Genomic DNA, 12,317 nt, shown 5'->3' on the forward strand with positions numbered 1-12,317 from the left:
GCCTTTAAAGATATGTACTGAAACCTACAGATATAGATGAAGATAAAGCATAAAATGTGTATTTTGGATATTAAGTTAAGTCAGGCTTTAAACCTTGATCTGATGTGATCAAGAGCCATCTATACCAAGGCTTTACCTTGGGTTAGTGTCTCAATGATGTGATACTTCTTTTTCAAACCAGTCATCATTTGTTATTTTTGCCACATCCTTTTGACCAGCATTAAACTGACTGCTGACAAGATCCTACAACAGCAGCCCAAAACAATGATCGATTCTAAACTACGGTGACTCTTCCTCACCTTAATGACGATGTGGCCTTTCCTGGTGCCGCTGCGGTCCAGCTCTCGGTGCTCCTTCACCATGACGATCTCGCCCTCCTCCTCCACCTTGTGCGTGTTCTTCTCCACATGGTTGAGGATGCGGCAGTAGTCCTCTTGTGCGATGCACACAAACTGGTCCACAACAACATGAGGAAGAGCAATGAACTGACAGTAGAGTAGGAGGTTAGTCCGCACCACACACGGATACTCATAGCACCAACTCATGAGTGGAGCGCGCTCAGAGAGGATGTGTGTGAGTGCCGGACTCACAGCGTAAGAGGAAGTTGAGGTGGAGACTTTCTTTTAGGGAATCAGCAGTGTTGCTATATCAGGAGGCATTTGCATTCGGACCCTGACCACAGCACTGTGTGACATGTCAGTGATAACACTGCTCACTCCCAACTTTGATTGAACTGAATTAAGTGTGAGTATGCAGACATTTAACGAGACATAAACCACGCAATAATCAGATGTGGATAAACTGTCCCGCAACATTTGATATTCCTAACTCTTGGACTTCATTACGCACTGATCTGTTTGTTGTTAAGTTGAAAACCAGCACTAGTCAATGCCAAAATGTTTGAGATGGCCAATCAAAGAAGGCGGCCTTTTCTGTTCACAGAAGTCGAGCATGATTTCCAGTGTGATGCCTCAAAGTGTACGAGATGAGATGTATGCTTCATGACAGAAATATTTAACACCTGACAGTTATATACAGTGATGCAAACTACCTGACTTTGAATTGAAAATATATCGCTTATTACATGCGTTTCATGTAATGTAACATGTAACTGAATGCGTCATTAGAAAAAACGTTACATTTATGCATTTAACTGATACATTTATCCAAAGCTACTTGCATTGCATTGCATTCAAGGTATACGTTTTTATTGGTTCATGCATTCCCTGGGAATTGAATCCATGAACTTTTTTATTATTTAACTTTCCGTCAGTTCCTTACACTAAGCTATTAAGTGATTAAGTGAAGATTTTAGCATGCAGCTTCTTCAAAATGTTTCCAGGAAGAAAATCATTTAGGTTTGGATCAACTTGAAGGTTAGTACTTCCGCACACCGATTTCAACAAGAAAGGTGCATCACGAGGATGTAGAGGGAAGCTGCGAGGGTTTGTGAAACCGGCACTCCGTGAAAGAGTTTTAACTGTGCGTTGTGATGCAGACTAATGAGAAGTTCACTCAAGTGGTTTGTGCTGCACATTAAAGTGGAAGTGAAACAGTCGGTTAAGTTTACATTATTTAGTAAAGTGATTTCCACATTGATTAAAAAATATATAACAAACATGATTAATGTAACCACTTTAAAGAAAAAAGGTTGTTTTGTTATAGCTTTGGTTCGCTCCAATGGCCAGGATAGTAATATACGCATTTCTTTACATTTTGAACACACGCTTGTTTTGAAGATGACCTTGAAAGCACTGTTGAGTCCATAATAACTGCCTATGCATTTGAGTCGATATGGCGATGGGACCGAGCAGTAGGAGTTGGAGAAGTCGTGAACCTGCTGGTTTGGGTTAAAGTGCGGATTGGAAACAATCCTCGTTTATGTGGATACTTCTCAAGACTGTCATTCTGATTTGCTTTTGTGTGCATTTACCAATGAAGGTGCGAAAGAAAGCTCAATTTGGTACTCACATGCTGTCCGAGCCGAGCTGTGGGTTTTTGTGTGTGTGCAGCACCACTGGCGCGAACAGAAATGATCTATCACAACGCGTGTAAGAAAAGGTCTATCATAGCCTATCACAGCGTGTAAGTACCGTATTAAAATCTATTTCGTGCTGTCTCATGCTTGAATGGCTTAAAACACTTTAATATTTAAACTGACAAGGCTTAAAACACGCGAGAATGATAGACTTTGAGGAAGCAGCACTGGCCCGATCGTTTAGATAGGTCATTAGTTAAAAACCACGGCCTGTTAACAGCAGGAAAGCTAATTGTATTCGCAGGTGAACATAAAATATGATGCATACAACTGGTGAACCAGTCAATTTAATGCATATGTCTGGATGGTCTGAATAACAATAACATGCGACATGAATGATACTGCATGAAGCGTTGTTTGTTTACATCAAGTTGTGCCTCTCATTATGAAAACAATGTTTGGGATACCACGATCAAAACTTAGCATATAGACAGTTTGATGTTGAATATTCATCCAAATGTTGGTGAAAACCAAATTATGTGTGTTAAAATAACGTTTGTGTGTTCAAAATTTAAAGAAATGCTTATATTATAGCGAACCAACCCCGTGACGTCACACGCTGTGGTACTGCAAGATGGCAGCGCCAAAAGCTATAACAAAACAACCTTTTTTCTTTAAAGTGGTTACATTAATCATGTTGGTTATATATTTTTTAATCAAAGTGGAAATCACTTTACTAAATAATGTAAACTTAACTGACTGTTTCACTTCCACTTTAAAGGGATAGTTCACCCAAAAATGAACATTCACCTTCATGTTGTTCCAAATGTCAAAGCTGTTTGGATCCCAATGACTTTCAAAATACCCTCCCTCCTTTTCTATTTTTGTCATAATTGTCTTAGAATTTTGACTTAAAATTCAAATAAATTTTTTTATTTCATAATTACAACTATATTTTAGTTTAGACTTTGTCATAATTTTGTCTTTTATCTCATAATTGTTGCTTTTTTATCTATGTACATATCATAATATACATATGTATACATGTATAATTATGACTTGGTACATCAAAATGTTCTTTTTTATTTAATAATTTCTACTATTTCTCAGAATCATGAAATAGTAGGTTATAATTTCAGCTTTATCTCATAATTACGACTTAATGTCATAGTTTTGACTTTTTATCTCCCAATTGATACATAGTATCTCATAATTTCAATTTATAATTATGACAATTTTGATTTTAGCTTATAATTAAAAGATTATATCTCATAGTAAAATAATTTATTTATATATTTAATTATAATTTATATGTGTGTACATAACTTAGTACGTCTAAAAAAAAATTATCGAATTGTTTTACATTTCTACTTTTTATTTCATAATTTCAACTTTTTGTCTTTTTTCTCATGATTTCTAATAATTTATCTTTTATCTTATAATTATGTGACACGGTATATAATTTCAAATTTATCTCATAATTCCGATTTGTGTCATAATGACTTTCTTAATCTCATAATTATGATTTATCAAAGCATGATTTTCTTCTTGCATGGCATGCTCTCACCTGGCAGTCATCTCCTTTGGTGCACACAATCCCGTTCATGAACTGTCTGTCTAGAGACGGTGAGATCCCGAAGCTGTTGCCCATGCACAGGACCTCTGTTCGGCCGTCTCCATAGCTGATCTCCACAGCACCATTCAGGATCACGTACCACTGGTCCAGCTGCAAACACAACAGTGCACTATGATCACACCACAGACATCAAATGAGTTTTATGCATGTCAAATCGGTTGTTACAGACACTGGTATTGTGGTGAACAACAGTTGAGATGGCATTCCAGAGATCATATCGATAACGATGATAAGCTCTAGACATTTTTACTTGATAAGGATTCATCTAACAGCAGAAATAAATGCGATAGCAGTCAGTGTTTGTCACTAATAGGCTAACTCTGCATGTTCTGTGTGTCTCTGTGTGAATGAATGGCGCAGTTTTGTCTGATGCTCAAACTCAAACATACGCAATGCTCACGGTGACTTATGAGAACATTAACTTCATCTCCAGAGCTGCTCTGGGAGTCACTTCACAAGCTTTTCACCATTTCATTTAAGAAAAACTACCGTCAAATACATACTGAAACTGAAAGTAAAACTGAAAGACCTTTACATGAACCCATCAAAATAAAAGTCCAGTTTAACTTTAAGTCAAGTCAATATTATTTGTAAAGTGCTTTTAACAATGCAAACTGTGTCAAATCAAGCTGGGTGGCTTTATATCAGCTTTACATTATTTAGACGGGGAAATAGTTTGTCGAAATAGTGTCATTCTCCTTAAGAAATTATGACAGAAATATATTACCATTGCATACTAAAATGTAAATCTCAAGTAATGATAATAATACTTTTCATGTCATACAATCAAGGTATTTAACTTATACAGTTATACAGTGTTGTTGTGCAGCATTTTATTTGGACATTGCGTAAAAATGCAATGTTTGTTGTAAAATGTTAAAAGATTTATTAAGTTTTATTAATGCATTTAATTAGACACCAATTTAAAATTTGTTTAAAAATAAAAGGAAGACAAATTAAATTAAAAGGAGGCTCTGGGAGTTTAATTGTGAACAGTTTATCTTCACAATCCTTCACAAGGTCTAACAAGCACGTGGAAAGCCTTCCCCATTAATGACAAATGAGTGTCGTGCTAAATATCGATATTGTATGATATGAAAATAAATATTGTGATAATATTTTTGGCCATATCGCCCAGGCTGAAAAGGTGAAGTGGCTCCGTTCATGTGAAAATGTGTGAATCTGCTGCAATATCTTGACCTTTGCTCCCACTCTGTGTTTCTTTCTCCTTCTCATCCACGCAGAAGCGTGTTTGTCTTATTGACCTTCACAGTAGCCCACACGCAAACACCACTAAATGTCTCTGTGCGTTTCCCCTCTCAACTCTTCTTTAAACTCATTTATGATGTGCTTCAAGGGTCTTCATGTGATCCGACATCTAACATAATTTGTTTCATGACAGTCTGCTCAGCCTCAAATAAAAACACACACAGTGCTGTTTAGAGGGCTGGATTGTCACCACCAACTCCTTCTACTGTTGTCTTCATGAATCATTTGTCCTTTCGTAAATGATTCTCTTCTTTCTCTTAATCACGCCTGTGTGTATGAAATGTGCTGTAAAAATAAACCGACCCTGTCTAAGATAATAGTCCAGATCTCTGAACAAAGGAACGTCAGATCATCACAGATCAATGTTTTGTCAGTTTTGGGGCTCATGACAGTGTGAGTAAGCTCATATAGACGTCTATTTGTTTTTATGCCATACATTTGCATATAATGGTAATTGAATCGATTCTACCAGCCCTGCTAGTACTAGTGATGCTGACATGGCCTGTCTCTACCTCCTGTTTGTCCTGAAGAATGATGGTGCCCTCCTGTTCCACCACCTCGAACATCATGACCCGACACAGCTCCCTCCTGACGGACATGGTCATGTTAGCGAAAGCCGGCAGCTGATGCATGAACTCCAGGAGCTGCTCTGTAGAGAGAGATGAGAGAGAGAGAGATGTTGATGAGTGTGCTGTTTGCTTTACATTTGGACAGAAAAAAAACAAGAAGTGATTGTTATGTATACTCCGTTAGCATTACACTATTTGGCATTGTGACATTTTCCGTGACAATTATGTGCAACCCTTTGTCCTGATTTTCAAACACATTTTTGATTCCAGTAAGCAAGAGCACTTAAACAGGGTTTCTGCAGACGAGCTTTTTAAAGCCAAGTAAAGAAAATTTGAGGAATTAATTGAAGGGAACGCAATACGTCAATGTTCTCCAAATATTAATGTGTACAGAGCAGGCAATGAGCTGAATTAGTAATACTTAAAAGTTTGAAAACACAACTTCCTACCGATCTCCATTACTTTTTCATTCATTTTTTAAATAAAACAATATATTATTAATAAATTATAAATTATAATTAATAAATGATTAATAATAGGAATAAATTATTTTCTAACAATGTAAGTCTTTACTATCACTTTTGATCAATTTAACACATCCTTGCTGAATAAAAGTATTAATTTCTTTCTTTTTTTAAAAGAAAAAAAATTCACTGACCCCAAACTTTTAAATAGTAGCATATATTATTACAAAATATTTCTATTTTGAATAAATGCTGTTCTTTTTTTCCTTTAACTTTTTTTCATCAAAGAATCCTGAAAAAGTATCACAGTTTCCAAAAAAAATATTAAGCAGCACAACAGTTTCAACACTGGTAATTAATCAGCATATTAGAATGATTTCTGAAGGATTATTTGACACTGAAGACTGGGGTAATGATGCTGATGAAAATTCAGCTTTGCATCACAGAATAAATCATATTTGAAAGTATGCAAAAAATAGAAAACTGTTATTTTAAATTGCAATAATATTTCGCAATATTACTTTTTTTCTGTATTTTTGATCAAATAAATGCAGCCTTGATGAGCAGAAGAGACATCGACATTTCTCAGAAAACAAGACTTCATATCTTCATTTTTAGATATTTGAATCCGAAGACAATGCAAAAATACTGAAGAAGATATTAATTTAATGGATATAAATTTTTAGCAATGTGTGCAACATTTAATGCCACGACTTTATCAATCTGAGACTTTCTGCTCCGATTTAAGGCCTTTTTAGGCCTTAATTTGTGGAACGGTGAATGTGAACTGAATATCAACTTAAGACCTGCAGAAACCCTGTTGCCTTTCATCAACAACCACAAGCACTGGGGTCACTGGTACTGCTCTAAAATGGTTCAACTCATATCTCACTGACAGGAAACAGTTTGTACAAATGAAAAACATCAAGTCATTCTCATCCCCATTACACCACGGAGTTCCCCAAGGCTCAGTGTTAGGTCCCCTTTTGTTTATTATTTACATCCTCCCTCTTGGTAATATTTTTCGGCACTTTGGTATCTACTTTCACTGCTACGCTGACAACACTCAATTGTATATTTCCACAAAACCCAGTATTTCATCATGCCCCACTGCACTTATTGATTGTTTACAGGCCATCACATCTTGGATGACAAAGAACAAGCTCAAACTAAATGGCAATAAAAGTGAAGTTCTTCTAATTGGTACCAAATCTACACTCTCCAAATCCCCACCCATCAGTATAAGCATTGAAGGCTGTCTGGTCCCTATCTCGTCTCAGGTAAAAAGTTTAGGTGTAATACTGGACTCTACTCTCTCTTTTACTTCACATATTAACAATACAGTTCGCATAGCTTTTTTCCACTTACGTAGCATTTCTAGACTCCGCCCATCACTCACTCAGCACTCAACCCAAGTTCTTGTTCATGCCCTTGTCACCTCACGTCTCAACTACTGTAATGCCCTTCTTTTCGGTTTACCCCAGAAGCTCCTCCAACGACTTCAAAATGTCCAGAACTCTGCTGCAAGAATTATTACCCACACAAAATCAATAGAACACATCACACCGATCCTTATCCAACTTCACTGGCTCCCAATACTCCAAAGAATTCAATACAAACTCCTACTCCTCACTTTTAAGGCACTTTGTAATCTTGCTCCCACATATTTGTCTGATTTGCTCCATCCATACAGTCCCTCTTGTGCCCTCCGTTCCTCTTCTTCTGGTCTCCTGCCTATTCCTTCAGTTAAAATGGTCAAAATGGGGGCTAGGGCCTTCAGTCACGCTGCCCCTGAACTCTGGAACTCATTACCCATTCATATCGGTCAGTTGGACTCTATCAACATTTTTAAATCAAAACTCAAAACTTACCTCTTTAAATCTGCTTATTCACTGTAATCCTTTCTGTTTTTATTTATTTATTTTTTATTTTATGTATTGGTGATTTATTGCTTGTGTTTCTGTTGTAAGATGTCCTTGGGTGTCCTGAAAGGCACCTTTAAATAAAATGTATTATTATTAAACAAGCACTTTACCGATGTCGTCATCTGTCCGATCCACCGCATCCTTCTCTAGACACTCTCGCACCAGATCTCTGCCCAGAAGAGCCTCCGAGGAGCGCTCGATATCTTCATCCTCCTCCTCTTCCTCAGAGTCCACAGGAGCTTCGGGAAGGCCGGACAGAGCCACGTCACCCATCTCGCTCTCGGTGGCCTGCGCAGGAACAAACAGCATTGATTGCAGCTGCTCAGATTTAGGAAAGGAAATCACAAGGCTTGTGTCCCATTGGGCTCCTGCTTTCACTGCTAATCAGCACTTCCTTTCTCATTAATGTCAATGTAATCTCTGCTAAGAAGGGACTTTTGAGAAACTTGCAAGAGGTTGACTGATTCAAGCTCTGGATGCAAATATCAGGTCTGGCGTTGCGTTTGCATGCTTTTTCCTGTCATGAGCCGCATGTGCAGAGCTGCAGATATTAAACTGCATCTCATAGCACTCTGTCTGTCGTGTGTTTATTGGCTTGTAGTGCATGTGTGTAATGAAGATGAATGGTGTGTAACGCCTCAAGAAGCTGTTCTGGAACTGACATCAGACTTTCTCGTTGTCAGTGGAAATCTAATTCCTCATTGTGTACTTCATTGAAAAATCCAGCTTGTTAAGATTTACAAGCATTGAAATGGTTCATTCCATTTGAACACTTTGTTTAGTATCATGATTGCATTGATTTGTGATTTATTCAGCATTGTGCATTAAACCGTACTGATTTGTGAATTGACTATCGTTCATCAAATCAAACACAATATTGGTTCAACTGATGAATCCGTCTCGACCATTTCGAGATATCAGCATCAGATGATGATCATGCAGAATCAAAATGTACTGATAGCTTGTCAAAGCATGTTTTCACATTTGGTATTTGAATAAACACCGTGTCAAACAAATGTTAATTTAATGTCATCCTAAGACTATTTTTTACAACCACCAGCACCCTGCTCATACATCACACATCAGCATTGGACAAAACACAAACCTTTATATAAGCCATTATTCTTCATCAAGATTATGATTTATAACTGATCAGATCAGTCACTAATCTATGATCATCGGTCAAAAAAATATGTATGAGCTTTATTGAGCTGCTGTTGAAACAGGAAGGACAGAAAAGGCACATATTTCTGAGAAAATCAGAGAGGAACCAGAACTCAATAGCGTGTCACAAGCACCTTCTGTGTGTTTCATATAGAGACTCGAACTGATATGAGATATGTTCGTATAATGACAGAACCGTCATTAAACTCTGTTTAAATATCAACAGTTTAACAGCTTCTTTTCATTTAAACTTTACAAACAAAAATGCTGATTGAATTAGAAGAACACATTTGGCACTATTACCCATTATTTATTTTTCTTCAAATGTGTCATTTGTTTTTGCAAGTTACAGACAACAAATAGTTTTTCTTCAAATGTGAAATACGTGAATGTATTTTCTTGGATTGAAATACAGTCATGGCCAAAAATGTCGGCACCCTTGGTAAATATGATCAAAGAAGGCTGTGAAAATTAATCTGCATTGTTAATCCTGCATTGTTAAACTGGGGGGAAATATCATTATGAAATAAATGTTTTTCTCGAATACACGTTGGACACAATTATTGGCACCCCTAGAAATTCTTATGAGTAAAATATCTCTGAAGTATATCCCATTCATATTCACAATTCTGAGCACTCCAGGGTGATTATGAACGTGAAATTATCCAGCCATGGCTTCCTGTTTCACAGAAATATAAATAGGAGGTAAAGCAAAGCCCAAATTCCCTTAATCATCCACCACACTGAGAAAAACCAAATAATATATTTCTGATGTGCAGCAAAAGATAATTGAGCTTCACAAATTAGTGAAGTGGCTTTAACCCTCTGGGGTCGACAAACGCGTCGGCGTGTTATATATATTATATATACAGTATATACAGATGCTCCTGATATTAACATTCTCACAAATGTTTTTTTTTATTATTATTATTGCCACCATCAGGGCAATAATTAAGAATTTCCAATCAACAGAAAATGTTACGAAACTGCCTGGAAGGAGAGTTTGAGTGGCTAAAGACTCTCCAAGGACCACAGCTGGAGAATTGCAGAAAATAGTTGAGTTTCGGGGTCAGAAAACCTTAAAAAAAATAATTATCGTCAAACAGCACCTACAACACCACATGTTGTTCGGGAGGGTTTCAAGAAAAATTCTTCCAGCTCATCAAAAAACAATCTCCAGCATATTCAGTTATCTGACACGACTGGAACTTCAAATGGGACTGGCTTCTATGGGCAAACACTCAAGATGGGTTTGGTGAACACAGGGATAAAAAGTACCCCATGTGTACAATGAGATATACTGCTGTATTTTTGATGTTGTGGGCCTATATTTCTGCTGGAGGTCCTGGACATCTTGTTTAGACACATGACATCATGGATTCTATCAAATACCAACAGATAAAAAATCAATAAGTGACTGACTCTGTTAGAAATCTTATAATGGGCCATGTTTGGATCTTCCAACCGGACAATAATCCAAACACAAACCTCAAAAACAACACAAAAATGGGTCACTGAGCACAAAACCAAGCTTCTGCTGGACATTCCAGTCCTCTGACCTGAACCCTGTAGAAAATGAGTGAGGTAAACTGAAGAGAAGAAGCACCATCATGGAGCTGTGAATCTAAAGGATCTGGAGTGATTCTGGATGAAGGAATGGTCTCTGATCTCTTGTCAGGTGTTCTCTAACCTCATCAGGCATTACAGGAGAAAATGTAGAGCTGTTAAACTGGCAAATGGAGGTTTCAAAAAGTATTGAATAAAAGAGTGCCGTTAATTGTGGCCAATGTGTATTAGAGAAAAACATTTATTTCATAATGATATTTCCCCCCATTTTAAATTCTTATCATCCAATAAAAGGTTAGATTTTTGTGAATTTTTTACATAAAAGATCAAAATGATTAACAATGCATATTAATTTTCACAGCCTTCTTTGATCATATTTACCAAGGCTGCCGATATTTCTGGCCATGACTGTATATGGAGAGCATAATATACATTTAAATGCTTTTAAAAATATATTTGGTAACACTTTACAATAAAGGTTCATTAGTTATATCATTAGTTAACTACATTAGTTAACATGAACTAAGAATGAACAATACTTCTACAGCATTTATTAATCTTAGTTAATGTTCACTTCAGCATTTACTAATGCATTAGTGAAATCACAAGTTGTGTTTGTTAACATTAGTTAATGCACTGTGAACTAACATGAACAATGAACGACTGTATTTTTATTAAGTAACATTAACAAAGATTAATAAAGAGTGTAATAAATGTAGTGTTCATTGTTTGTTCATGTTAATTAATACATTAACTAATGTTAACGAATGACATTGTAAAGTGTTGCCATATATTTTTTAAAAATATACAAAAAAATAGTAACTATTTATATATTGGTACAAAATATATTCACGTAAATATTTTTTGAATGATATTTTAGCAAATCTATTTTGGGATATTTTTGTATAATTTCAATTATACATTTTATGTTATTTTTATTTAAAATTTAGTTTCCACAATTTAGATACTTTGAACTGTCAGTTCAAAATACTGATTTAATAATTTGTCTGATCAATCAAAAATGTTCACAGAAAAAGATTCCCATTCTTTCAAACTTTTACTCAGAATCAAGTCTTTGAGCCCTGAGTGCTCTTCAGGTGATCAGGAGAAGAAGTGGCCGTACCTGGTAGATGTCTGATAGGCTGCTGCTCCCCGAGTCACTGGCGATGCTGCATCCTGATTGGCTGGGCGCCATGTGCATCTGCTGGTGGGGGTGGTCTGTCAGGTGCATCTTGCTGAGGTCACCAGGAAGCTGTGCAGACGAGACAGGAAGTGAGAAATGTTGAATTGAGGACATCATTTATAAAGCAGCTCATGAGTGTCCTGTCTCTCTGCCTCTGAATGTGAGTGAGGAAAATACACCAACTTCAAAAAGACAACTTGAAGACAGAGAGAAGGCTTGTTTACACAAAGAACGACTACTTTAAAGCTGGGGTATTTAATTAAAGTTTCAAGAGGTCCGGTGTCTATATTTCTCTCCCAGCAGAGGTATGAACAACACTGTTTAGGAATAATTATAAATTTCCATCTGGCAGCAGTGCTTTGTAAAAGGAAAAAATACTAAGCATCAAAGATGAGGATACTGGGCCCCAAGAGCGAAAGCAACTGATGTTAGGCTATTAGGCTAGGATATAGGCTATTAGGGCTTAAACGTATCGCAGTTGATCAAATCGGTATGCTGCGCTGTCTGAAACACGTCTCTATGCTTGTTCGCGCTTCGGGTGTGTGCCAGTACAGCGCGCACAA

The 12,317-nt window shown here is 36.7% G+C and overlaps 1 protein-coding gene across 4 annotated transcripts in view; it reads right to left on the reverse strand.

The window, feature by feature from the left end:
* Positions 1-12,317, reverse strand: part of LOC306856220 (rap guanine nucleotide exchange factor 6-like) — a 94,797-nt gene that overhangs the window by 32,385 nt on the left and 50,095 nt on the right. For all 4 annotated transcript variants that reach the window (XM_079395360.1, XM_079395359.1, XM_079395358.1 and 1 more), the window contains 5 exons: positions 11,695-11,823; positions 7,952-8,129; positions 5,396-5,532; positions 3,546-3,704; positions 300-452 (listed from right to left, as the gene is read on the reverse strand). In XM_079395360.1, coding sequence (XP_079251486.1) covers positions 300-452; positions 3,546-3,704; positions 5,396-5,532; positions 7,952-8,129; positions 11,695-11,823 — 756 coding nt within the window. The remainder of the gene's footprint in view (positions 1-299; positions 453-3,545; positions 3,705-5,395; positions 5,533-7,951; positions 8,130-11,694; positions 11,824-12,317) is intronic.

Source organism: Barbus barbus, assembly GCF_936440315.1.
Source record: "Barbus barbus genome assembly, chromosome: 36".
Classification (NCBI taxonomy): domain Eukaryota; kingdom Metazoa; phylum Chordata; class Actinopteri; order Cypriniformes; family Cyprinidae; genus Barbus; species Barbus barbus.